This window comes from Notechis scutatus, chromosome 13, assembly GCF_049901735.1.
Source record: "Notechis scutatus isolate UNSWTSFEM ecotype Mainland chromosome 13, rNotScu1.2, whole genome shotgun sequence".
In the NCBI taxonomy this organism is placed as follows: Eukaryota; Metazoa; Chordata; class Lepidosauria; order Squamata; family Elapidae; genus Notechis; species Notechis scutatus.
The window spans coordinates 10,548,320-10,573,983 of NC_142021.1; the positions used below are offsets into that span (position 1 = coordinate 10,548,320).

At 42.7% G+C, this 25,664-nt stretch overlaps 1 protein-coding gene across 2 annotated transcripts in view; it reads right to left on the bottom strand.

Moving 5' to 3' along the window:
* Positions 1–509: 509 nt before the first annotated feature.
* The window catches only part of LOC113425103 (transmembrane protein 132C-like), a 150,746-nt gene continuing 125,591 nt past the window's right edge, over positions 510–25,664 (bottom strand). For both annotated transcript variants that reach the window (XM_087942978.1, XM_087942979.1), the window contains exons 5-9: positions 20,880–21,023; positions 10,123–10,328; positions 8,594–8,867; positions 8,276–8,467; positions 510–4,508 (exon numbers count right to left, since the gene is read on the bottom strand). In XM_087942978.1, coding sequence (XP_087799104.1) covers positions 3,327–4,508; positions 8,276–8,467; positions 8,594–8,867; positions 10,123–10,328; positions 20,880–21,023 — 1,998 coding nt within the window. In that variant the 3' untranslated portion in view covers positions 510–3,326. The remainder of the gene's footprint in view (positions 4,509–8,275; positions 8,468–8,593; positions 8,868–10,122; positions 10,329–20,879; positions 21,024–25,664) is intronic.

The window sequence follows — 25,664 nt, forward strand, 5'->3', positions numbered from 1 at the left end:
TTACAGGTGACTGTAAATTACGTATGTCAGAGTTGGCTTCATATAGGTCAATGCCAGCATGTTGCTCCTAATAAATCTTTTGGATTCTTCTGAAGCTTGACTCAAGGCTCATGATTTAAATAGGGCAATCGCTGGAAACCTGACATCCCAATTGCCCCATTAACATTGCTTGTCAGAAGGCCACAAAAGGGGATCACACAACCTTGGGACGTAGCAACCATTATAAATACAAGTCCATGTCCAAGCATCTGAATTTTGATCACATAATATTGGGGACGCTACAAAGGTGGTAGCTGCGAAAAAATGGTCCTCAGTCACATTTCTCAGTGCGGTTGCCGTTGAACGGTTACTAAATGAACTGTTGCAAGTTGGGGACTGCCTGTAATCGTTGATGAGCCCACATCCATGTTTTTAATATGACCTTACCCACCATCTTAGGGGCTGCGTTTGTCCTGGGAGAGGAATATAGACTTGATTTTTTGACCCTTTATGGACCTCCTCCAAACAAATTTACTTTTAACCAAGCCATGGAAACATTTTAATTACAACCGTGGACACGTAGAAATAAATATTACATTCATTCAGTTTACAGTGAATACCAGGCCAGTCTTGTTAAAATAACAATAATAATAATAAAAAAAAGAGGTCGGTCTACATTATGAGGTGGTCAACTTCCAGGAAGGCCATCCCAACACAAGAAGAGAAGTAAAATAGACAGTGTTTTTGGGTGGGTGAAAGCCCAAACCCAAACAGGGCACAAATAAAATGCAATGAGGCATTTAAGTATCCCTAACAATGATTGACGGAGCGTGTTCCCATTTCGCAAGCAGGCTGGAAATCTTCCAGAAGCTTCAATCACACAACAGGTTTAATCTTGGGGGGGGGGGGGAGGCTGAAGGAACCGATCTTCTGACTTCATACAACATCGCCAGCTATAAATTAACACCCTTGGGCTGACTTGATATTCTGGACAACACCCAAGAGACAGCTAATCAAGGCTAACACCAAGGGAACGGCAGTCACATATATTTAACCCAGATCTGCTTCGTTGGGTTGTGCGAATCCAGCCAACCGGCCCATTGAACTAGGACTGACATTTGTTTTGAGGGAAGGAGAACCACCAAAATGAAAAGCTGGAATGTCAGAGTTTCTGCTCAGTGGTGGTATGCTACCAGTTTGGCCCAGTTCAGCCGAACTGGTACTAAAAAAGGTCCCCAATAACAGCTGAGAGAAGAAAGAAGAGAAAAGCGCAGGATCAGCCTTCCAACCCACCCCGATGCTTTTCTCTTCTTTTATCCTCTCAGCTGATGGGCACTGCAGGCCTCAGGTGGTGTGGGGAAAGCTGCGTGTGTGCGCGATCACCAAACCGGTAGTGTTCCCACTACTGTTTCTGCTCCACTTAGAATGAACTAATTTCTGCTCCACTTAGAAGGAACCAATATTTGAGGGGCTGCTACAGAGAGGAAGGGGCCAACCTGTTTTCCAAGGTACCTGAAGGCCAGACAGGGAATACTGAATGGATGGAAACTGATCAAGGAGAGATTCAACCTGGAAATAAGGAGGGATTTTCTGACAGTGAGAACAATCAACCCATGGAACAGAAGTTGCCTTCAGGAGTTGTGGGAGCTTCATCACTGGAGGCTTTAAAGAGGACACTGGACTGGCATCTGTCAGAAATGGTATAGAGTCTTCTGCTTGGGTGGGGGGTTGGACTTCTAGATGACCTACAAGGTCCTTTTCAACTCTATTAATCTGTTAATTTCAAGCTGATTGGTCTCCTAGGCAGGAGAAAAGGACTTTCTGGTTTCCAGATCAACTCTGTCCTCTCAAACAGACCTTTGGGTCACCTTCAAAGTAGTGAAAAAAACAAAACAACCTTCAAAGATAGACCTGGATATGGATTACACAACGCTCAATGTCAAGTGGTGCTGATTCACTACAAGGCTGAACCAACCAGGGTTGGCTGTTCTATCTACCTATTGGTGGTTAGGCTGAAGAAAGCAATGTTGTGATATCCTGACCCATGCCCTACCCCTTTTCTAATATGCATTGTGACGTCACACACAGGAGCCAAGGGGGAATGAAACATATAACACAATGCAGAGGTGTTGTTTTTGTTGTTAGTTCAGGAGAAGCTCAAGGACTCCTCTGTGTCTAGAATTTCCTTGCCAAGGCGTTCTTCTCCAAGTGGCAAGACCCTTTCAATGGATTATGTTAGTTTTGGACCAAAGGAAAGCTTTGGGATTGGAATACCTGTAAAATGAGTCTCATTTGCCCCAAATGACTTGCAGAAAGATTGTGTTGGGGAAAAGAAAGAGGGATGAGAAGGAGAGCCAAATTTTCATATGGGAATCTTCAATAATGATGATGATGATGATGATGATGATGATGATGATGATGAATGCAGCTGAATCCAAAAATGAGTCCGGTTTCATTCTCCTGTAGAAGACGCCATCCCCATTTCTCTTCAGCTCAAAGAATGAGAAGTCAACCATGATAATTCCCTCAAGATCTCTTTAGATCTCAAGACTTTTCAAACCTTTACAAGACAGCTAAAAAGTGTACAGCCTTTTATCTCCACCACCCACTCTGATTCCTCTCTAAAAAAAAGAATACTTTGGGTTACTTTGCACTTGATAATCTCTCCAAACCCAACCTTCTGATTTATAATGACATCCTTGCCTTACCTATCCACCAACTATTGCTTGGGAATTTCCATTTGACCTTAGAAACATTTGGCCTGAAGCGGATGGGACATGGGAGATATCACCTATCATCGACATCCAAGAAACTTCTTCAGCTTCTTCTCAGAGCTGAAGAAGCTTCTTGGACGAGAAGCAAAATGTCTTCAAAATAAAACGAGAAAGTCCAGTTGCCACTTGAAAAAGCACCTTTGGGACAATTGTGACCTAGATGAGTGAGAATCTCCATAGACATTAGCCAATATGCTTTAGCAAATAATAATAATGTAATGAGCTTTTATGAAAACATCCATGTAATATCATTGGCAACAATATGGAAATCATTAGCCGTTGTGTTATTACTTCCCAGGACAGTGTACAGCCTAAGAACATCTTGATGATGTTCTATCCAAAGACTAACCAGGTCCAACTCTGATTTGTTTTCTGCAATCAGTCCAGCTGGATAAGACATTGCTACCTAGCTGGGTTTATCAAATAACGTATCTGCTGGCTTATCAAAATTGGTCCCATACATTATCTACTCAGCGCCCACTCCAGTTCATGCATATATTTGTTTATTCACATATTTCAATGCATCTGAAGGCATCAAGGTGTGGCTGTTAACTCTTAAAACCCAGAGTGATGCTACATTTTGTCTTTGAGTTTCTCCAGGTAGTTCCTGATCTGTTTCGATTCTCCCAGGTCCATATCTTGGCAAACCCATTTAATGTCATCTTCGTTGCAATTGAGGATGGAATTGACGGTGGGACAGCCGTCATCTGGAGGGATGGTGGTGAACGTGGTAAATTTGACCCGCTTCCGCTTGGAGGTGGGCGAATGCAAAGGGTGTTCCTGCTTCAGGTCCCTGATTTGCTTGTCCCCCAGTTGAATTTTTGGACTGCTTTGACTCGGGAGTTTTTTGGGTGTGCCAACGAGGAGTTGACTGCCCGCATCAAAGCCTATCCCTTGGTCTATGATTGTGGTGCACTCATCTGGTGGAGGTGAGACATCTGCTGGGTTGTCCAACAGCTCCATTTCATTCCCAAGCCACACCCAGTCATGAGAGTGGTTCATGGAGGTCTCCCTTTCCATGGGAAGCTGCTTGTGACGGTACTTCAATGTGAAGGTGGCACAGTTGATTAGGAAGACCAGAATGGCAAGGCAGAAGACTCCTAACAGGGCATACATCCCCGTCTCCAAGTCACTAAGAGCTCTAGGTGTCTCAACCAGGTCGCTGTCCTCCATGCCATTATTGCTTTGGGGGAGATCGATCTGAGCTGGGAAGTTGGTGAAGTCAATCGGAATGTTCTGGAGTAGACCTTCATCTGAGAGTTTATCTCCTTCAGGGATACTTTTGAAGACTTTGTTTTTGGTTGTAGACTTGGCTGTCACACTAGTCTTCCTTCCAGGGCCTTCTTCTCGTTCATCAGAACAGCTTCTATAATATTGTCCTTCCTGGTCAAACACCTTCTGCCTCCGGTCACTGGCATGATTTTCAATTTCCTCAGCACTGTAATCCCCAAGACCATGAGGGTTGGCATCGTTCTGGCCAAACTTGACTTTGATGTTTCCATTGCCAACGGCTAGGATACTCTTCCGCTTGGATTTCTGGCAAGATTCAGAGATCATCATATCTACTTTGACCAGCAGGCCTTCCCCTTCCCCTTCTGCTACTACCACTGGCCATTTGACAGTAGAGCTCTGATGAGCCGAAACAACCAATTCGTCAAGCGAGGAGGCAGAGAGAGAGAAATCTCTGGGATCATAGATATCCAGTGGGGTTACAGCACCATCGCTGAATTGGATCCAGGAGCTCACCATGGCCTCCTAGTAGAAAAGAAAAGGAAGTAGTTAAACAAGGTCAAACGCCTTCTGCCTTCTGAGATGTACGTTGAACATCTTGCTAGTTTTCTCAGAAAATGGACCAGTAAAAAAGAAAACACTTCGGATGAGTTAACCCTTTGAGACAGGCCAGACAAGAAGCAGAGTGATGAACACCAGCTCTACCTTGGCAAAAAAGAACAAAATCGTAAACTACAACCACATGACAGAATCAAGAGCGGATGAAGTTCTAGTACCACTTTACAAAGCCTTGGTAAGACCACACTTGGAATACTGCATTCAGTTCTGGTCCCCACAATATAAAACAGATGTGGAGACTCTGGAAAGAGTGCTGAGAAGAGCAACAAGAATGATTGGGGGCTTGGAGGCTAAAAAAATGAAGAACTTTACAAGAATTGGGTATGTCTACTCTAATGAAAAGGACTAGGGGAGACATGGTAGCAGTGTTCCAATATTTGAGAGGCTCCTACAAAGATGAGGGGGTCAAACTATTTTCCAAAGCACCAGAAGGCAAGACAAGAAACAGTGTATGGAAACTTGCCAAGGAGAGAAGCAACCTAGAACTAAAGAGGAATTTCTTAATGGTAAGAGCATTCAACCAATAGAACAGCTTGCCTTCAGAAATTGTGGGTGCTCCATCACTGGAGTCTTTCAAAAAGAAAGTGGACAACCATTTATCTGAAATGGTATAGCGTTGTGATGGGGAACCTATGGCATGCGTGCCACATGTGGCACACAGAGCCATTTGTGCCGGCACGCGAGCTGCAGGTAAACTTACCTCACTGTGCATGCATGCGCATCACAGCTGATTTGGGCTGGTTTAAGGCCTTTTTCAGACTCCCACAGACTTCAGAAAGGCTTCTGCAGGCTTCTGCAGGCTTTTCAGGCTGAAAACTAGACCCGTTTCATCACTTCCTGTTTTTCCAGAAATACCGGAAGTGATGAAACACGCCTAATTTTCATCCTGAAAAGCCTGCAGAAGCCTTCCTGAAGCCTCTGGGAGGCCAAAAAGGCCTCAAACCAGCCAAAACTCAGCTGTGAGGCGCACTGCAGATAAGGGGGCAGCGGGGTGTGGGTGTGTGGGGACTGTGCACGCATGCATAGGGGCCATGGGGGGAGCACACATTGCCTTCTGGGTGCTGGCACGCAAGCATTTTTGGCACAGGAGCCCAAAAAGGTTAGCCACCACTGATATAGCGTATTCTGTTTGAGCAGAGGGTTGGACTAGAAGACCTCTAAGACCCCTTCCAACTCTATTATTCTATGTTCTATGACTTTTCTAAACCAGCTATCAAGTGCCTGAATTGTGATTTGTGACCTCAGGGATGATGCGACCTCTTGCGTTTGTCCTAAATATGAATCACGGCTCAACGGTTTGGACTCAAATTGTTTGGGACCCAACTCAATTCAAATTCAGAACAGAGCTGGAAGGGACCTTGGAGGTCTTCTAGTCCAACTCCCTGCTCTAGCAGAAGACCTGTACCATTTGAGACAAGTGACTGTCCAGTCTTTCCTTAAAAACCTTAAGTGATGGAGCACCCACAACTTCTGAAAGCGGCTTCCATTCCACTGGTTCATTGGCCTCACTGTTAGGAAGTTTCTCCTTAATTCCAGGTTTTGGAATTATTGCCACTGATTAATAATTAATAACAATTATTATAGTTGAGTCCAGGCGTGGGCTGCTGGGCGTTCGCAGGGGTTCAGGAGAGCCCCTAGCTAAGATTCTGGGTAATTTAAAGAATCCCCAAATCCTACTCATGGCTGGCCCCGCCTACCCTGTCCCACCCCTCTCAGGAGTCCCCACGTGGCCCGTTTTGGATGCAGGTAAGTGCAGGGCACACGGGGAGCCTTGTGGAGGGCAAAAACCGGGCCTCTTGGAAGTTCAGGAAGGCCGGAAATGGGCCCGTTTCTGGCTTCCAGAGAACCTCCGGAGCCCAGGGAGGCCATTTTCACCCTCCCGGAGGCTCAAGAAAAGCCTCCGGAGTCCGGGGAGGACAAAAACGCCCCCCCGCCATGGTGCAGGAGGCCGACTAGGCCACGCCCACCATGGCCACGCCCACCCAGCAACTGGGCAGAGAACCCGTTGCTAAAATTTTTGAAGCCCACCGCTAGTTGAGTCCCAATTACTACTGGGGGTTCCAACTGCTTCCAAGACCTCAGATCACCGCTAAAATAGATAGTTAGGAAGTCAAGGACTTCCCAATCGATGTTTCCCAAGTTACTCTTTGCAACTCTTTATTTTCTCAAGCTGTTATTCTGTTCTGGCTTTGAGGTTCATGGATCTGGTGAAAGCCTGGCCAAGCATTCAAGGAGACTGTTGTTTCCTGACACAAATCAGCTGTAATGGGAAAGGAGAAGGGAGAGTGCTTTTTTACAGGGCTGGAATGCTTAATCAATAGGTCCGATCAATAAATCTGATACTTTTTTAAGCAATGCAGAAGGGAGCCGTTTAGCTTAATGGTCCTCAAGGGTTATTCTACTTTCCAGGTAGGAAGCAGCCAGAGGGGAGGGGGAAAAAATATCTCTTCTAAGAGGATGTGTCCCTTGACGCAAGCATCATTTAAACATGAGAGTGGTCTTTTCTTCTTCTTTGGAACAATTGGTACAAATGTATTACCCATTTAGATTAAAAGGTTTTACAACTGCCTTGGGAAGAACATGTCTGGACCTCCATGGGGGTATTTGTGAAGAAGTAAGCTTTTAGACGGGGCCATAAAGTAAGAAGATGTAATGACTCTCCCCATTTCAGGAACAGTTTCATTTCTCCATTCCTCTATTTTCCACCGCATTTCTTTGATAATAAGGGCTCATGGGTTTAAAGATGAAGCAATATGCTAAGATTCTGGAGGGCTCAGCGTACACCCAGAGGTGGTATTCAGCAGGTTCTAACCAGTTTTGGAGAACCAGTAGCAGAAATTTTGAGTTCGGAGTACCGGCCAATAGCACCTCTGACTGGCCCCGCTCCCATCTATTCTCTGCCTCCCATTGAGTCCCAGCTGATCGGCTGGGTCTTCTTTGGTTGCCCTGCACAGGACAACGGAGCTGGAAAGCAGGTTAATGGGGTGGGGATGGAATGGGGATTTTGCAGCCATGCTCACAGGACTGGTAGTAAAAAAATGTGAATTCCACCACTGGAAGAAAGAGAGGAACAAAGGGGAAGGAAGAGAGAAAGGAAAGGGGAAGGAAGAGAGAATGAAAGGGGAAGAAAGAGAGGAAGGAAAGGAATGGAAGAGAGGAAGGAAAGGGGAAGAAAGAAAGGAATGAAAGGGGAAGAAAGAAAGGAAAGAAGGGAAGGAAGAGGAACAAAAGGGGAAGGAAGAGAGGAAGGAAAGGAATGGAAGAGAGGAAGGAAAGGGGAAGAAAGAGAGGAATGAAAGGGGAAGAAAGAAAGGAAAGAAGGGAAGGAAGAGGAACAAAAGGGGAAGGAAGAGAGGAAGGAAAGGAATGGAAGAGAGGAAGGAAGGGGGAAAGGAGATAGGAACAAAGGGGGAAAGGAAGAGAGGAAGGAAGGGGAAGAGAGGAACAAAGGGAAGGAAGCAGAGGTGGTATTCAGCAGGTTCTGACCAGTTCTGGAGAACCGGTAGCGGAAATTTTGAGTAGTTTGGAGAACCGGCCAATGCCACCTCTGACTGGAGATTTTACAGTATCCTTCCCCTGCCACGCCCATTCAAGCCACGCCCACAGAACCGGTAGTCAACAATTTTGAATCCCACCACTGCATACGACTCAGAAAAACCCCAAATACTCTCTACCTGTTTGGGAGTGTGGAGCAAGTCTTGAGCTATGGTGGTAGCCATGAAAGCTTGAGGACTAGCTATGCTGGGCTGAAGGACAAGGGACAACCCAGCTACGAGTTGGACTCCCATATCGGTGATGGTCACTTTGTCATCCAACACCGTCACGGTCTTCTCGGCCAAGATGGAGTCAGATAGTGGAGAAAGGACCTTTGGAAGTCAACAGAGAGATCTTCTTAAGAGCATATCAAAGTTACACTGTCCCTTTTTCTCAACTATCTTTATAGAATGGAATATCAAGGCAGGAATGTTCTCGTACCAATGTGATAGACTGACCTGGACCATTGTCATGCCAACTTCTTGCCCAACCAGAACCTTGCCTCCTTGTAACTGGGCCACGTAAGGTTTCTCAAGCTTCATGAAGTCCGTCACCAAATCTGTTATGTCAATCTGCCAGTCGGAGCCCAACAAGTAGGACAGCTGCCCTGATGGGCTGGCATCTTCTGCCACAAACTGGGTGAGGACACGCACCATGGCATGCTGGTACTGGAGGGTGCAGCCTCTTCCCTTATGGTCATCTACATCTTCATCATCACTGTCTCGCGTCAATCTGAAAAATTAGCATTTAGAGATTGTACTTCATGCTCAATGAGTTGAATATGTACACCACACTTCAAAAATGCCATGGCTTCTTCTACAAAGAAGATGTAGAGGAATAGGCCATATGTTATCCTCTCCCCAATAATTATATAAACTAAGAAGAGAGAGAAGAGAAGAGAGAAGAAAGAAAGAAAGATAAAGAAAGATAGAAGATAGATAGAGAGAGAGAGAGAGATGAGAGAGAAGAGAGAGAGAGAGAGAGAGAGAGATAGATAGATGGATGGATGGATGGATAGATGGATAGATAGATGGATGAATGGATAGGATGGATGAATGGATGGATGAATAGATGATAGATGATAGGTAGGATAGATAGATAGATAGATAGATAGATAGATAGATAGATAGATAGATAGATAGATAGATAGATAGATAGATAGATGGATAGATAGATAGATAGATAGATAGATAGATAGATAGATAGATAGAGATAGGTGGGTGGGTGGATAATAGATGATATGTAGGTGATATAGATAGATTGATAGATAGATAGATAGATAGATAGATAGATAGATAGATAGATAGATAGATAGATAGATAGATAGATAGATAGATAGATGATAGATAGATAGATAGATAGATAGATAGATAGATAGATAGATAGATAGATAGATAGAGATAGGTGGGTGGGTGGATAATAGATGATATGTAGGTGATATAGATAGATTGATAGATAGATAGATAGATAGATAGATAGATAGATAGATAGATAGATAGATAGATAGATAGATAGATAATGGATGGATAATAGGTGATAGGTAGATGATAGCTACATAGCTAGATGGACAGATAGATATAGACAGACAGACAGATATACAGATAGATAGAAGATAGGGATATCAAGATAGATGATGGAGATAGGTAGGTAGATAGATGATAGATAGATGATAGAGATTTGATAGAGATAGAAAAGAGAAACATCTTTCAGAAAGTCCCATGACTGAATGGCAGCTTCATGCTGATTTTCCCTGAATCCAATCCAACTCTAACCATTGCACCATGTCCCCTGGAATTTGAGAAAAACTGAGGTGGAATATTTTTCTTTCTAGGCCACCTTTATCCTAACTCATCCTCTCTATCTACTGAAAGAGGGGAAAGAAGCAGGACACTGGACTGAAAAAGGAAGCGCAACAGAGACAGAAAGACACGGAGTCCGTTGGACTTAGACCAAGGCCACAAATCTTGAGTCAATCAACAAAACTCACCTCTGGCTGGAAACAATGGGGACTCTCCAACCTTTGATCTGGTTCAGCTCCGTGTCGGACACGTCAATCTGAAGCGGCAGGCGTGGGACCCAAACCGTAAGCCGCAAGGGGGCACTAAGATACTGGTACGTGAAGTTCACTACGACATTCACCTTTCCTTTCATCTCTTTGCCATTGACAAAAACATAGTCACATCGGTCAGACACCTAGGAGAAGTACAAAAACAGGAGGAGGTCAAGACGGAATCAGGGGATGTCACTGAGCGGGTGATTGTCATTGGATTGGCAGCCTTTGGAGGAGACGAATGTTGGCTTGATCCTAGGCAGCGTCGTAGGAAGAAATGTGAGCTGCAACGTAGGAGGTGTGGGAGGGTCAGAGTGTGAGCTGAGTCATTGAGACACACCCCACAGGGGATAAAAGTGGGTGTGCTTTCTCCGGAAACTTTGTACGGGACAAAGTTTGCTTCACTTCCAGATTTCGTTGTGACTGTTTTTTGTGGTCTGCTTTGGAATCTTCAGTGAGTAGTTTTTTTCTTGTTATCATTTCGGATTTGGCAGGCAGAGTGTGTTAGAATGCCAAGGACATTATCAGTATAAAGGATTAACTCTGTAAAGACCGAGTCATCTTGCCTGCCTGTGTTTGTGTGAGTTTGGATTCTTTCATCTTTTTTGGAAAAAAGAAAGGTGAGACATAACATGACACAATGTGCATGATTGCAAAGTTTTCGGCAACATTTATGACACTTTTAAGAACTGCTTTGATGACAGTGTTATCACAGAACCTCTTTGGAAACCATTTCTATCTCTCCCTCCCTTTCTCCCCCCCTCTATGTGTGTGCGTGCGTGTGTGTGTATATATATATATATATATATATATATATATATATATATATATATATATATATATATATATATATATATATATATATATATAATATATATATATAATGTATATATCTATATAATGTATCTATCATCCACAGTATCTATCCATCCATCATCTACTGTATCCAGCTATCTATATCTATATCATTATCATTCTATTATCTTTCATTTACTTATCTATCAATCATCTATCAACTGCCTGTCTATCCTCCATCATCATCTATCTATCTATCTCTATCTGTCTTTATCTCTATCTATCATCTCTCTGTTTAATGTATCTACTATCACTTTATTTTGTTTCTTTCAATTTTTATCTGTCATCAAGGATCTATTATGTCTGTCTGTCTGTCTGTCTGTCTGTCTGTCTGTCTGTCTGTCTGTCTCTATCTATCTATCTATCTATCTATCTATCTATCTATCTATCTATCTATCTATCTATCTATCTATCTATCATCTATCTACCATCCCTGTATCATCTCTCTGTATCTCTCTATCCTCTCTCTTTCCACCCATCTATCCATTATCTATCTCTACCAGCCAGCTTGTCCCCAGCCATGTTAACAGAAGAGGGGACTCAGTGGTCTGTAAAATCCAACACTGATTAAAGAAGCGATTACGGGTCTCTCTCTGAAATTGGCTATGCTAATGTATGCTTCTATTCTGGGACAATATTTACATGCTAAATAATAAATCCAGTTCAAGGCTGGCAGTGAGAAGACGGGAGGCTGCCCTTAAGTTGAATGAAAAGAAAAATTCAGCAGCATAAAACCAACCATAAAAAAAGAGATAATGGTCTGTCGCAGAAAGAATGATTTTTTTGGCTGGGTGTTCTATTCTTTGTACGGAAACGTCCTGGGGATTTGTAACGTCTAAAGGGAGAAGAAAAAATAGTTGGGCTGCTTTGGGAAACAATAACAAGGATGACTACTAATCACTGCTTGGCGATGAAATAGGCTGATACATGATTCTTGGGAAGAACTTGATATGAATGAAGGCCAACATTTGCTAAAGAACTGGCAGTTGGATTTGGAGTCATAAAATTGCAAAACCTCTGGAGCATCCCTTGACAATCATTGGCATTGACAAAATCCCCATAAGTCAATTGCAAAAGGCAGCCTGACTTACTTCTTGCAACAACATCTTTAACACCGTCAAATAACAACATCTGCACATGGGAGGGATTTGATAGGTGGACAGAAATGCCAAATCTAGCCTAAACATCTGGCTGATTGTGCAAGCAACCATGATAATAACATTCTGGTGTCCCAAAGCTGATTTTTCAAAGACAACTGGACTTTTTATTTTCCCTGAAAGACGTTTTGCTTCACATCCAAGAAGCTTCTTCGGTTGTGACTGAACGGTGGAGGAGATTTATCTGTCCAAGTGGCCTCAACAACTCTCAGAAAGAGCACTAATGACCAGATGACTGCAAGGAATATAAATCCTTCCATCTTCCACCATTCCCTCAGAACCGAAGAAGCTTCTTGGATGAGAAGTTAAACGTCTTCAAGGAAAAACAAAGTCCAGTTGTTTTTTGAGGGAGAAAAAAAAGCACGGTATTTGGGAATACCATGACCAGAATGACTGAGAATCTCCATAGACATTTAGAATTCTGGAAAGTTGATTTTGGGCAAGTTTGTATAAATTGAGATGGAATAAACTTCTCTTACACTGCTAAACCAAGTTGACAGGAGGTATTAATCAAATATGAAGTGCAAGGAACAGAGGATTAAAATGGGCTGGTTCTTAACTATTCACCTTTTCTCATAATTTAGCACTCATTGGCAAGGTGGGAATAAGCCCCAAAAGGATGTTGTAAGTCTGATAATTCAGTTCCTTTTCACTGTAGCAACTAACACCTCCTAGTAAAATAAAGGTAACAGTTCCCCTCACAAATACGTGCTAGTCGTTTCCGGCTCTAGGAGGCAGTGTTCATTTCCGTTACAAAGCTGAAGAGCCAGCGCTGTCCGAAGACGTCTCTGAGGTCATGTGGCCGGCATGACTCGACGGCGAAGGTGCATGGAGGAACGCTGTTACCTTCCCACCAAAGTGGTCCCTATTTTGCTACTTGCATTTTTTACGTGCTTTCGAAGTGCTAGGTTGGCAGAAGCTGGGACAAGTAACGGGAGTTCACTCTGTTATGCGGTACTAGGGATTCAAACCGCTGAACTGCTGACCTTTCTGATCAACGAGCTCAGTGTCTTAGCCACTGAGCCACCGCGTCCCTAACACCTCCTAGTGATTCTGTGGTTTCTTCTCCAAACCCCAAAAACTTTAACCTTAGACTGTCTACTATTGACATCACCCCTTTCCTAAGAGGTCTGTAGGGGGCGTGCATAAGCGCACCAACCTGCCTACCGTCCCTGTCCTATTGTTTCTTTTTATTTTTCTTATATGTATCCATTTCATGTATTCATAACTATGTTTATACTTATACCTGTTATCTTATAATCGCTTGACAAAATAAATAAAATAAATAAAAATAAATAAATAGTATGTGTGCTTAATTAAACAATATCCTCTCTATAAATCTTCAGGTTGTAAGAATGCAATAAGAGATTTTACTTTGGGGAAAACAAGGGGAGAATCAGCCTTGGTCCATTAACTCATGAAAGCTTCCTGCTACCCTGGATATATGGAATAAAATATTGCTCCCAGACATCAGATCCAACATCTGTCGCTTCTCTAGCAATCAGCTTTCATCGCAAGTAAAAGGGACAGAATACAAATAAAGGTGGAATAAAGAAAATTAAGGTCAAAGTAAGTCTTTTGTCATGGCCAATTCACACTGTCAACTCGCCTTTCAGAAGATGGTATGTTTTGGGGGCCCGTGCCTTTGTAACACAGTCAGAAAAAAGGAGTGAGAAAGAAAGTTCAAAGTAGTTAAGAGATCTCACAGGAGATCTCATGGGGTTTGGAAGCATTGCAGGAAATTGCCTGGAACTCACACCGGTCCTGCATTCTTGCCTGGAATCACGCAAGATCTCATGCGTTAACACAGACATTTGACAAGATTTTTGGGAACATGGAACATTTGGAAGAGGTTGAGTAATCTGATAAGCATTGGGGATTATGGGATGTTTGCCTACTGGAAAAATCTCATAAGAGTTGAGGATTATGGGACATTTACTCACGGAGAAATCTAATAAGAGTCAGGGATCACAGGATGTTTTCCTACTGGGAAATCTCATAATTGGTTGAAGATCGTGGGATATTTGCCCATTGAAAAATCTCATAAGAGTTGGGGATCATGGGATATTTGATTGACTTCTAATACAATGGAAAGCAGGATGGATGCAGCTTGCTATGGATCTTCAACATAAGCAGGAATTTCACCCGAAACCTCTACAATCCTTTTTAAAAATTTATTTATTTTCAAAATACATATAAAAATTTACATTTTAAACGTTCTGTATCAAGTGTTACTTATATTCTTAAATACAATATTTACAGTTCTTCTCCATATCAAACCTTGTTTCTCTTATCTAACCATTTCTCTTATCTAACATTTCCCAAATCTCATAGAACTCTGACTCTTCTTTCCCTTTTAGTTGTCTCATCAGTCTGTCCATCTCAGCACAATCAAGTATTTTATTTATTATCATATTTTCTGAAGGTACATCATCTATTTTCCAGCTTTGGGCATAGGCAATTCTTGCCGCTGTTAATATATATGTTGTACGATGTATTGGATATGTTTCTTTGGGTTTCCTTTAATCATCCCCAGCAAAAAAGCTTCTGGCTTAAATTAAATATCATACCCTGTAATTTCTCTTACCCATTTTTTCCATTTTTAAACCTCTACAATCCTAGTCAACATTCAAAACATCTATGCACATCAAGTCCTTGAACTTTCAAGTTTAGCAACTCCTGAACCTGGAGGTCAGGTGGAAACCTACCAAAGATATGCACATATTTTATCTCAGCATCGATGTTAGAGGAGATACTAAAAAGTGTGGAATGTTACTAACTTCCTCAGGTTTATTAGCAGTCTTTAGCCTTTAATGAGGCCTGCAGGAAAAAGAGAGAGAAAGAGAGATCTTTGTCCTTAAAATCCTAACATGGTCCTGATCCTCTAAGTTGATTTACCTAGATGTATCTGAGGGGTCCTTGGTGCTCTCTGGGCTTGATTGTTTTCTTGGAGACATTTCATTATCCAAACTAGACAACATTATCAATGCTAGAAGGGAGTGAGGTTTGCAAGAAGGAGGAGGAGGAGGAAGAGGGGGAGAAGGAGGAGGAAGAAGAAGGAGAGAAGGAGGAAGAAGAGAAAGATTGGGAGAAGGAGGAGGAAAGTAGGATTGTAGGTGCTCTCTGAGCTTGGTGGTTTCTTGAAGACGTTTCATGACCCAACTAGGAAATATCATCAGTGCTAGAAGGGAGTGGGTGTTGCAGAATTGAGGAGGGGAAGGAGGATAGGGTCCTTGGTGCTCCTCAATCTTGGTTGTTTTCTTGCAAACATTTCATTAGCCAAAATGGGTAACGTCCAGTGGTGGGATTCAACCGGTGTAACAACTGGTTTGGTGAGCACACGCACATGGTGAGTTTGAAAACAGCTCTAAAACTTACCTTCTACTGCAGCCCCGGTGAGTAAAACAGCTGAGAAGTAGCAATCCACTCTTCAAACAAAGGAAATATAGGACAGACTAGCACAGAGGTGGGTGGGCAGGGCCAACTCATCACGGGAACTACCGGTTCACTAGAACCGGTCCATACCGGCTGAATCCCACCCCTGGTAACATCATCCGTGCTAGCTTAGTCTAGGACCTCACAGTCCTCCTTTTTGCAAACCTCTCTCCCTTCTAGCACTGATGGAGTTACCTCGTTGGGTAATGAAACGTCTGTGAGAAAACCACCCAACTCAGAGACCACCAAGGATGCCTCGTGTCAACCCTGAGCTACAGATATTCCCCTTTATTGTATTTCTCTTCTCTGTTGGCTTCCTTTGCTGCCAACCTTAGCACATGCTCGACTCACTTAATTTGAACAGACACAGAAATAAATAGAAGGAATTTGACTGCCAAAGCAAGGCTTATTTCAAATCTGAGCAATCTGTTCCACAGAGGGAAGTAATTTGTTTCCTCCCTCAAGTTTTGCAAAATAAATAAATAAGTAATAGCTGGCTCTTTTCCCAAGTTTCCAGGAAGAGAAGAGATTCCCAAAGTCCAGAATGGAAGCCTCATTATTAACAGACGTTGAGAAAGCATCTTGGATGAATCATGCTGAGCCAGCAAAAAAAAAAGAGAGAGAGAGAGAGCTATTCTTCATGTTTTAGTGCCACTTCTGGTCCACTTTTTAAAAGGTTAGACCTGTCCATGGGAGATTGAGCACTTTTATAACTGCAAGGAAGAGTGTAAATTCAGAATTCAGACAAGGCGAGTGCTGTTGATAATCCAAACCAGGAGAGAGAGAGAGAGGAAAAAAAATTGGCTAAATATCCTGGAACATCAGTTACACTTTTAAGTGTGTCACTTATATTGCCAAGAACCAACTTTTCAATGATATATATGTTTTATGGACCAGACTTTGTTGGAAGTGTATACCAAGAGGTATAGCAAGGGCGGGTGTGTAAATTATTAAATCTCATTCTTCCAGATCGGCCTCGTGGCTTGTCTAGTCATAATTTTCAGGTTTCCTTTAATGTTTCTTGAAATTTCTGAGGAGAGCAGAGGATGGTGCCAATTTAGAACTAAGGCGAAATTTCCTGATAGTGAGAACAATTAATCGTTGAAACCACTTGCCTTCAGAAGGTGTGGGTGCCATCACTGGAGGCTTTTAAGAAGGGATTGGACAACCATTTGTCTGGAATGATATAGGGTTACCTGCGGTGGTGCGATTCAATTGGTGTAGCAACCAGATCTGTGAGCACGCGCGCGCACAGCATTTAGAAAAGACCATTTTTTAAGCTATAATACTTACCTTCTGCTACAGCCCTGGTGAATAAAACAGCGGATGCATGGCAAACCGCTCTGCCGCGCAAATCCGCGGTGCTCAAAAACAAGGAAATAAAGCTCAGGAAAAGGGGCAGGGGCCAAATGATTACTGGAACTACTGAACTGGTCTGACCCGGTAGAATATATCACCCAGGGCTGGGATTCCAAAAATTTGATCACCAGTTCAGTGGTGTGTGGCTTGGTGGGCATGCTTCGCGCACGTTCGCACACTTGGCGTGCGCACATGCGCCAAGTGCTCGCTTTGCACAGGCGCAGAGGCATCCCAACTTACCTCCTGCAAGCCTGCACTCTCCCAGTTGCTTCAGCAGCTGCCATACGGCACTCTTCTGTGCCACGCACAGCAGCTGTGCTTCAAAAGCAGAAGATAAAGGTGAGTATGAGAGCCCGGGCAGGCGGGCGGGCCCAACAGCAGAGCGACGGAGAGAAGCGGTTCGATCTCCGCTGCTCATCGGTGCTATCGGCTCGGCAGAACCAAGCTGAACCAGTAGAATACCACCACTGATCCCACCCCTGGTTACCTCTTTGAGCAGGGGATTGAAGTAAAAGACCTCCGAGTCTCTTCCAACTCTGTTATTCCACGTTCTATAATGATCTGGGTACATTAACATAAGTTATGATAAATTGGGATGCTTCATCCCTGAAGGTTTTTAAGAAGAGATTGGACAGCCACTTGTCTGTTATTCTGTCCCTTTCCCCATTTTTTTTCAAGTCTTATCCAGTCGATTGCTGGAAATAACAGTCTCGTTTGATTTCCTGTAGGATAATCATAGGATGAAATCTTCACAGAAAACATAGAATAATAGGGGTGGAAGAAACCCTGGAGATCTTCTAGTCCAGCCTTATGCCCATTTTGAACATATGGTTGCCCAGTCTGCTCTTCAAAACCTCCAGGGATGGAGCACCCACAACTTGTGGAGATAAGTTGTTCCACTGATGAATTGTCCTGCACCGTCATGAAATTTCTCCTGAACTCTAGATTGGATTCCCCTTTGATAATCTTCCCTTTGTTACTTCTTGTCCTGCCCTCATGTGCTTTGGAGAAGAAGGTGACCCCCTTTTCTTTGTGACAGCTCCTCAAGGAGTGGAAGGCTGCTATCACGACACCCCTAGTCTTTCTAGGCCTGGAGACTAAAAGATATATGAAGGATAGCTGCGTGATTTGGGTATGGCTAGTCTAAAGAAAAGAAAATTAGGGGTGACATGATAGCAGCATTACAATATCTGAGGGGCTGCCCCAAAGAAGACGGGGTCAAGCTCTTCTCCAAAGCACCTGACGGCAGGACGAGAAGCAATAGGTGGAAACTAATCCAGGAGAGAAGCAACTTAGAACTAAGGAGAAATTTCCTGACAGGGAGGACAATTAACCCGTGGAACGGATTGCCTACAGAAGTTGTAGGTGCTTCATCGTTGGAGGTTTTTAAGAAGAGTGTAGACAGTCATTTATCTGAAATAGTATAGGTTCTCCTGCTTGAGTAGGGTTGGACTAGAAGACCTCCAAGGTCCCTTCCAGTTCTCTTCTCTTCTCTTCTCTTCTCTCTCTTCTCTTCTCTTCTATTCTATTCTATTCTATTCTATTCTATTCTATTCTATTCTATTCTATTCTATCTATTCTATTATTCTATCTCTATTCTACTTCTACTCTACTCTACTCTACTCTACTTTACCCTAATCTCCTATTCTATTCTATTCTATTCATTCTATTCTATTCTATTCTATCCTATCCATCGATCACATCCTATTCTACTCTACTCTACTCTAATCTCATTCTATTCTATTCTATTCTATTCTATTCTATTCTATTCATTCTATTCTACTCTACATTCTACTACTACTCTACCTCTACTCTACTCTACTCTACTCTATTCTATTCTATTCTATTCTATTCCATTCCATTCCATTCCATTCCATTCCATTCCATTCCATTCCACTCCATTCATTAGACTAGGCATACCCAGTTCCTTCAATCATTCAGCATGTGGCTAAACCCCTAATCATCTTTGTTGCTCTTCTCTGTGCTCTTTCTAGGGTTCATTTTGTGGAAACGTTTCTATTTATCGAAGATGGACTGCACAATATTTCAAGACGCAACGGCAAAGTCACCTAAAAACAACACAAGAGGAACACTAGGAACAAAGCAGAGCCCCTTGCTTTGCTGCGAGAGTATTTCTAGGTTTAATTGAAACAAGATTCAGAAGGTTTTGTTTTTTTAACCTTTTGGTATCTGTAAGGTCAAGATTTTATGATCGAGTTCAGCCAGGTGGAGATGTAATCTTTGATAGACTAAGGACCATACATGTGGTAGAGACGTTTTGTCATCAGAAGGAAGTTCTGAGATTAGAGAAAGACAGATAATCGGTAGCCATACAGTTTGGGGCTTTCTATTGAGGGGTGGGCTTCAAAAATTTTAGCAATGGGTTCTCTTGCCTGGTTGCTGGGTGGGTGTGGTCTAGTCGGCCTCCTGCACCATGGCCCCTGCGAACCCCCAGCAGCCCAGCCCTGTTTCTATTCATATTAGGAAGATCATGCATTAAAATATATCTGTCAGTTCAAGACGGTTTCAGAAATCTGTATCTTTAACTGAAAATCTGAATGGTTGGTCGACAAGGGCAGCCAGCCAAAAACTGAAATTGCCTTGAGCCAAAGGAACTTTGATTGCATTATTAATATGGACACAATAAAAACCAGCAGGGATTCTTTAATAGCTGGAGCTACATATATTATCTCTATGGTTTACCTCAATACTTTTCAGAGATATTTCCAAGAAGCTCTAATTACATCCCATTTCAGGTTGGGCTCTCATCTGGAATACAAATAACCCAGCTATTTTATAATGTAACTCTTTAATTCACCTCAGGTATTCCTTACTCCTGAACTGAAGCTCAAATGTTTCTCCGGATCATCTTTGCATCTATATAAAACCAACAGCATCAACACATTTCCCAAAAAATGGGAACCCAGTATGCTGTCAGGAAAGTTCTGGCTGTTTGCATATCAAGTGAAGAATAAAAGGCAACACCAATAAGTAAATTTTGACCAGAATGATGGGACAAGAATTAATAAACCATTTTGATCCAACAAGGTCATAATTGACCTTGGGGGTGCAGAGCTGGAGGTTAGAGACTCAACTCCACACTATAAAAAAGATGTTGAGACTCTAGAAAGAGTGCAGAGAAGAGCAATCAGGATGATTAGGGGACTGGAGAATGAAACATACAATGAATGGTTGCAGGAACTGGGCCTGGCTAGTCTAGGGAAGAGAAGGACCAGGGGAGACAGGATAGTGGTCTTCCAATATTTGAGGGGCTGCCACAGAGAGGAGGAGGGGGTCAAGCTATTTTCCAAGGCACTCAAAGGCCATACAAGGAATAATGGATGGAACCTGATCCAGGAGAGATTCAACCTGGAAATAAGGAGGAATTTTCTGACAGTGAGGACAATCAACCCATGGAACAGAAGTTGCCTTTGGAAGTTGTGGGAGCTTCATCACTGGAGGCTTTCAAGAAGAGACTGGACTGCCATCTGTCAGAAATGGTGTAGGGTCTCCTGCTTGGGTGGGGTGGGGGTTGGACTAGATGACCTACAAGGTCCCTTCACCATCATCTTCCTTTAACGACCCCATAATCTCTTGCAGAGTGGAGTCTGGGCAATTGAATGGAGCTAGTAGTGTGTTTATTGGCCAGGTGCCCTTCCTGTTGCCAATGTGGAGTTTTATTCAGCAGATAGATTGTGCCCAGAGAGAGAAATAGCCGCCTCTACCTAGGATCGAACCCACAGCCTCCCGATTGTGAGGCGAGAGCTCCACTTTTCTTGGCCACCGCACCACTCTACCTACAAGATCCCTTCCATCTCTATTAACCTGTTAAACTCATCAAAAGCCAAGGATAAAATATCTCCCCGAGCTGATGATCCTAGCACTTACTTTAACCACATCCTCGGCAGAAGACTTGCATTCCACCGATTCAGAGATATCCATCACCATATTGTTTTCCTCAACGGAAATCACCTTGATGGGGACAGCAACCGTCTTCCCAGTGAGGATGGCTGTGTTCAAGATATCCGTGTCCTGGAACATGATGGAAACAAACGCAGGTTAAAAAAACAGTAACTGTGAGAGGGACCTTGGAGGACGATCATTTGCACACGAGCCATCAGCGTGCGGCGGCAGCCAACAAAGCGAATACAATCCCTCGTTGTATAAATAGAGCCATAGAGTCAAAATCAGGTGAAGTATTAGTACCGCTTTATAAAGCCTTAGTTAAGGCCACACCTGGAATCCTGCATCCAGTTTTGGTTACTGTCAGGGTATATTCATGAACTGGAATAGAGCTTGATAACAAGGTCAGCCAATGAATAAGCATAGCAACTAAGTCAGCCAATGAGAACTGTTTGGAAACTGAAACTAGAAGTAGCCTAGGCATGGCACTATAAGCTCTGCAGCTCTGCAGCTAAGTTAAGCTTTGAGTCGGTCTATTGAAAATGAAACTGCTTCTCTCCTCTGCTTGCCTGCTGAAGTAAAGTGAAACTGGTGTCTGTTTCTGAGCTGTTGAAGTTACTGCTGAAGCTCTCTGCACTTGCAACATGTTTCTGTCTGACTTTGCTCCATGTTGGAGAAATCTACAACTGGTTTGTAAAATCTACTTATTCTGTTAATAAAGATGTTAAATGAAGCATCAGCCATCTGTGTTTATTTTTCTGGTGCTGAATTAACGCTGCAAAAAAATAGTCACCACATTACCAAAATAAATAAATAAATAAAATGTTGAGAGTTTGGAAAAAGTGCAAAGAAGAGCAACTAAGATGATTAAAGGCCTGGAGACTAAAATAGATGAAGAAGAATGGTTGCAAGGTTTGGGTTTGACTAGTCTAGAGAAAAGAAGGACTAGGTGAGACACTGTGATCCAGTATTTGAGAGGCTCCCACAAAGAGGAGGAGGTCAATTTATTTTCTCAAGCATCACAGGGCCGACTTTTAGCTATACAATTTGGGATGAATCCCCTTTGAATGGTGTGGGAGTAGGAATGGAGTTCCAGAGGAAAAATTGCAGACTACAGGAACCACACCTGAGGACATAGATAAACCTCCAAGTGGCCTCAACGACCCTCCAAAAGGATGCAAATGATCAGCTGTTTGCGAGGAATTTAAATCCTTCTGTTGTGAATCAATAAAAGTGAATAACCTAAATGCAAATTAGGGGTTGAAAACCTGCACACTTGATTGGTCCTTATACAACAACTTGGGATTGGGCCAGAACCGGTCCCTGATTGGTCACTTTTGGGACTGTCCTTATTGGTCAGTAGTGGGAACCTGTTGCGCATTTTCATTGGTTAATAAGGCAGCAGCTAACCCTATAAAAGGGTTACTGCTGCCCATAGCATTGCTCTGTTATGTCTATCACTTTATTAAAGAGTTGAAGTCACTGGTCAGATGTCTGGTCTCCCTTATTCTCCAAACTTAACACCTTCCATTCCCCAACATCCTGTCAGAGCTGAAGAAGCTTCTTGGATGAGAAGTGAAACGCCTTCAAAAGAAAAAAAAACAAAGAAAGTCCAGTTGCCTCCTGAAAATTCATCACTGGAGGTTTTTAAGAAGAGACTGGACAGTGACTTTTCTGAAATGGAATCTGGTCTCCTGCTTGAGCAGGGGGCTGGACTAGAAGACCTCCAAGGTCCCTTCCAGCTCTATTCTGATTCTGATTCAGGTGTCAACATAGCACTGGTTGAGAGAAGTTCTCCTGAGGATCAATGGCCATTTTGTCAAGGTTCAAAGCAGGGTTGGCTCGTTGTGGAAGGAAGCTTCCTCACTTGGGGGTCAGCCAAGGGCCACTGGAAAAAGTGGGCAGGATATCATGCAGTTGTCTTCATCTAAACTAGCCAACATTATATTGACTTGGCAGAATCTTGGTTAATTCTTGGAGGGAGATTACGATTAAAAAACAAAAAACAAACCCTCAGTGTTGTATCAAACTAGAATGTCCAAAAAAATAAATAAATTCAGAAGAAGGAGGAGGTGAAAACTATTTCCACATTGCTCGTAAGGTAATTACTCAGCTAACCAGGAGCTGGGCTGAAGTGAGAGACTCTACATATATATCGCAGTACTAAATTAAATCAATGATTAAAATAATATCCTGTCTTCAGCAGATATCAATAAGAATCCCAGGAAAAGGATATTATTAAATCTTGGTCAAATAAGGCAACAATTCCCCCTCCCTAAAGTTTTGCCAAACTGTTTTCTTTTTTTCATTTGAAGGAAATATTTTCAAAACAGACCAGAGAGATAGAAATAAATGATCCATAGATGGGCATCAAACGATCTGAAAAAAAAAAAAAAAAAAGGCTGCCATTTAAATGCTAAACACATCAATTCCAAAACATTTGTACAGTTTAACTTCGCTCCTGTTCCATAACATTTAAAGGACTTTTACGATCGGTCTGTCATCAGAGATTAAGAAATGCGTATGAAAAACGCAGGGACGGAAAACATTTGGCAGATTTTTCTTCCGTTTTCCAAATCGAACCAAATGGACCAATCGTTGAATAAATGGGATGTTGGTGTGAGAGCTGCAGATTTCTAATTTCAATTGCTGCCCGAGCTTAGAGAAGGAAAAAACAACAAGAATTTCATCATCGTTATCAGCCCATAAGAGCACTGAGCTCAATAAGAAATAAATCGATTTTTTTTAAAGGTTGTTTCGTCTTTGCTACTCACTCTTTCTTTCCCACGTTTTATCCCTTCTCATCAGAACTTCAGACACCCCTAGTAAAACCTTACAACAGTGGCCCACAACCTTTTCCCGGAGATTTTTCCGTGGACCAGAGGGGCATAGTTTCATTTGCTTGTGCTGGTCTGCAGACCTAGCAAATAATTAGATTTGAAGGTGATTCTATATATATATAAAAAAGCAAAATACCACTCACGCATCATCAAAAAATCTCCAGAACCGCAAAGCCTACAAACTTGAAATTTGGCACACAGGTTCCTCTTGGCTTCTAGGTGCTCACTAAGAAAGGATTTTTCAAAATGACCATCAGAGCATTTAGAGTATTTCCTGTATTATTATTTAACATGCTCTGATGCTGAGGAGTTCTAATCCCCCTCCCCACCTGCAAAAGAAATCTGTTCCAAATTTAAAACACAAGTAAAGGAGCTTCAGTTTCTGTTTCAGTTTCACAGCAGCAACCAGCTTTAGTACAGAACAGTTGAGCTAAGCCAGGCTCCTTGCTGTCTCCTTCTTGCTCACACAGCAAATATTGCTTCAGTTTCCAAACAGCCCTCAACTCTCTCACACACTGACAGGACACTAGCCAGATGAATACCAATGGATGCTGGTAGGCAGAGGCAGATGTTTTCCCCCTTATTTTCCATCCCAAAATCTAAGTCCGATCACATTGTTTCGTAGCAAAGCACGGGTATCCAGCTAGTATTTATATAAAGTTAAAAACAGAAGAGGTTAAGGAGGGGCTGTTTCTGTCTGATGTCTACCTTAAAACAAAACCCAAAGGATTGCCTACAGTTTCCAATATTTCATCTCCAATGGTTCCAAAACCTTGGTTCTTCCAAGATCAAGTCTCAAGAGAGTTTCTTTCCCCGTTCATCATCTTCATCAGCGAACAAAAAAGACCACACATACTTATAGAATCTAGGGACCATGAATGGCCAATAAAGTTACTTATTCATCAAAGGATGTACAGTTGCAGGCCAAAATAAACAAAAAAAAGATATTTAAAAAAGCAAAGAACCAAGCTCAGAGAGCACCAAAGACCACACAAGCCCCCTCCTCCTCCTCTGTTCCACAAACCCCACCACTCCTTTGTAGCACTGATGATGCTCCCCAGTTGGGTAGTGAAATATCTAGAAAAAAAACCAACCAAGATCAGACAACACCAAGAACCACACAATCCTCCTGCTCCTCCCTCTCCACAAACCCAATCCCCATCGAGGAGAGATGACCTCTGTCCTCCAAGAATAGTAAATAGGGCATTTCACGAGGACTCACGCAATCGTCTCCATGTTACTGTCTGAATGTACATATAAACCTTCTGGATAAGGGTCTATGGAGATGCAGGTCAGGAAGAACAGAAGAAGCTTCTTGGATGAGAAGCCAAAGATTTTCAAAGAAACCCTCCCCCGAAAGTCCAGTTGTTTTGAAAAGAACCTTTGGGACTTCTGGATAAGAATATCACTGAACCTCCAAGGCAGAAGAACCACGAAAGACAAAGATCTAAAGCGTGTCAGCATGAGTCTCTTCCCAAAGGGGGGCACAAACATGTAATAAAAATAAAACTAAAATATCCGTGTCCTCAGAACACCATAAAGTAAAACAATTTATGGAAAAATCATTTCAGAAGATCTCCAGATTCCACCCCCAATATTGTAAGACAAAACAGTCTCAATATTGTAAGACAAAACAGCCATGTTTTAAGATTATTTCCTGGTTTTAAAGCGCTGTTCCTGAAGTCCACCCCAAACAAGCTTTCGGTTCTGTTGGAAGAACTCTCCATCTGGTTCAGTTCCAAGTGGGGAAGAAAAACATCGGAAACTTGGAGGCTGATTGGAAAGATGGTTTATGGTTGAACAGGACCACATGGGCTTGAGGTCCTGGGCAGCTGAGCCCATGGAGTTGAGAGAGAGAGAGAGAGAGAGGTATTTTTTATGCCCTCTCTTGGGCTTTGAACTTGAGCTTCCTGTTCCTATGCAAGAGCAT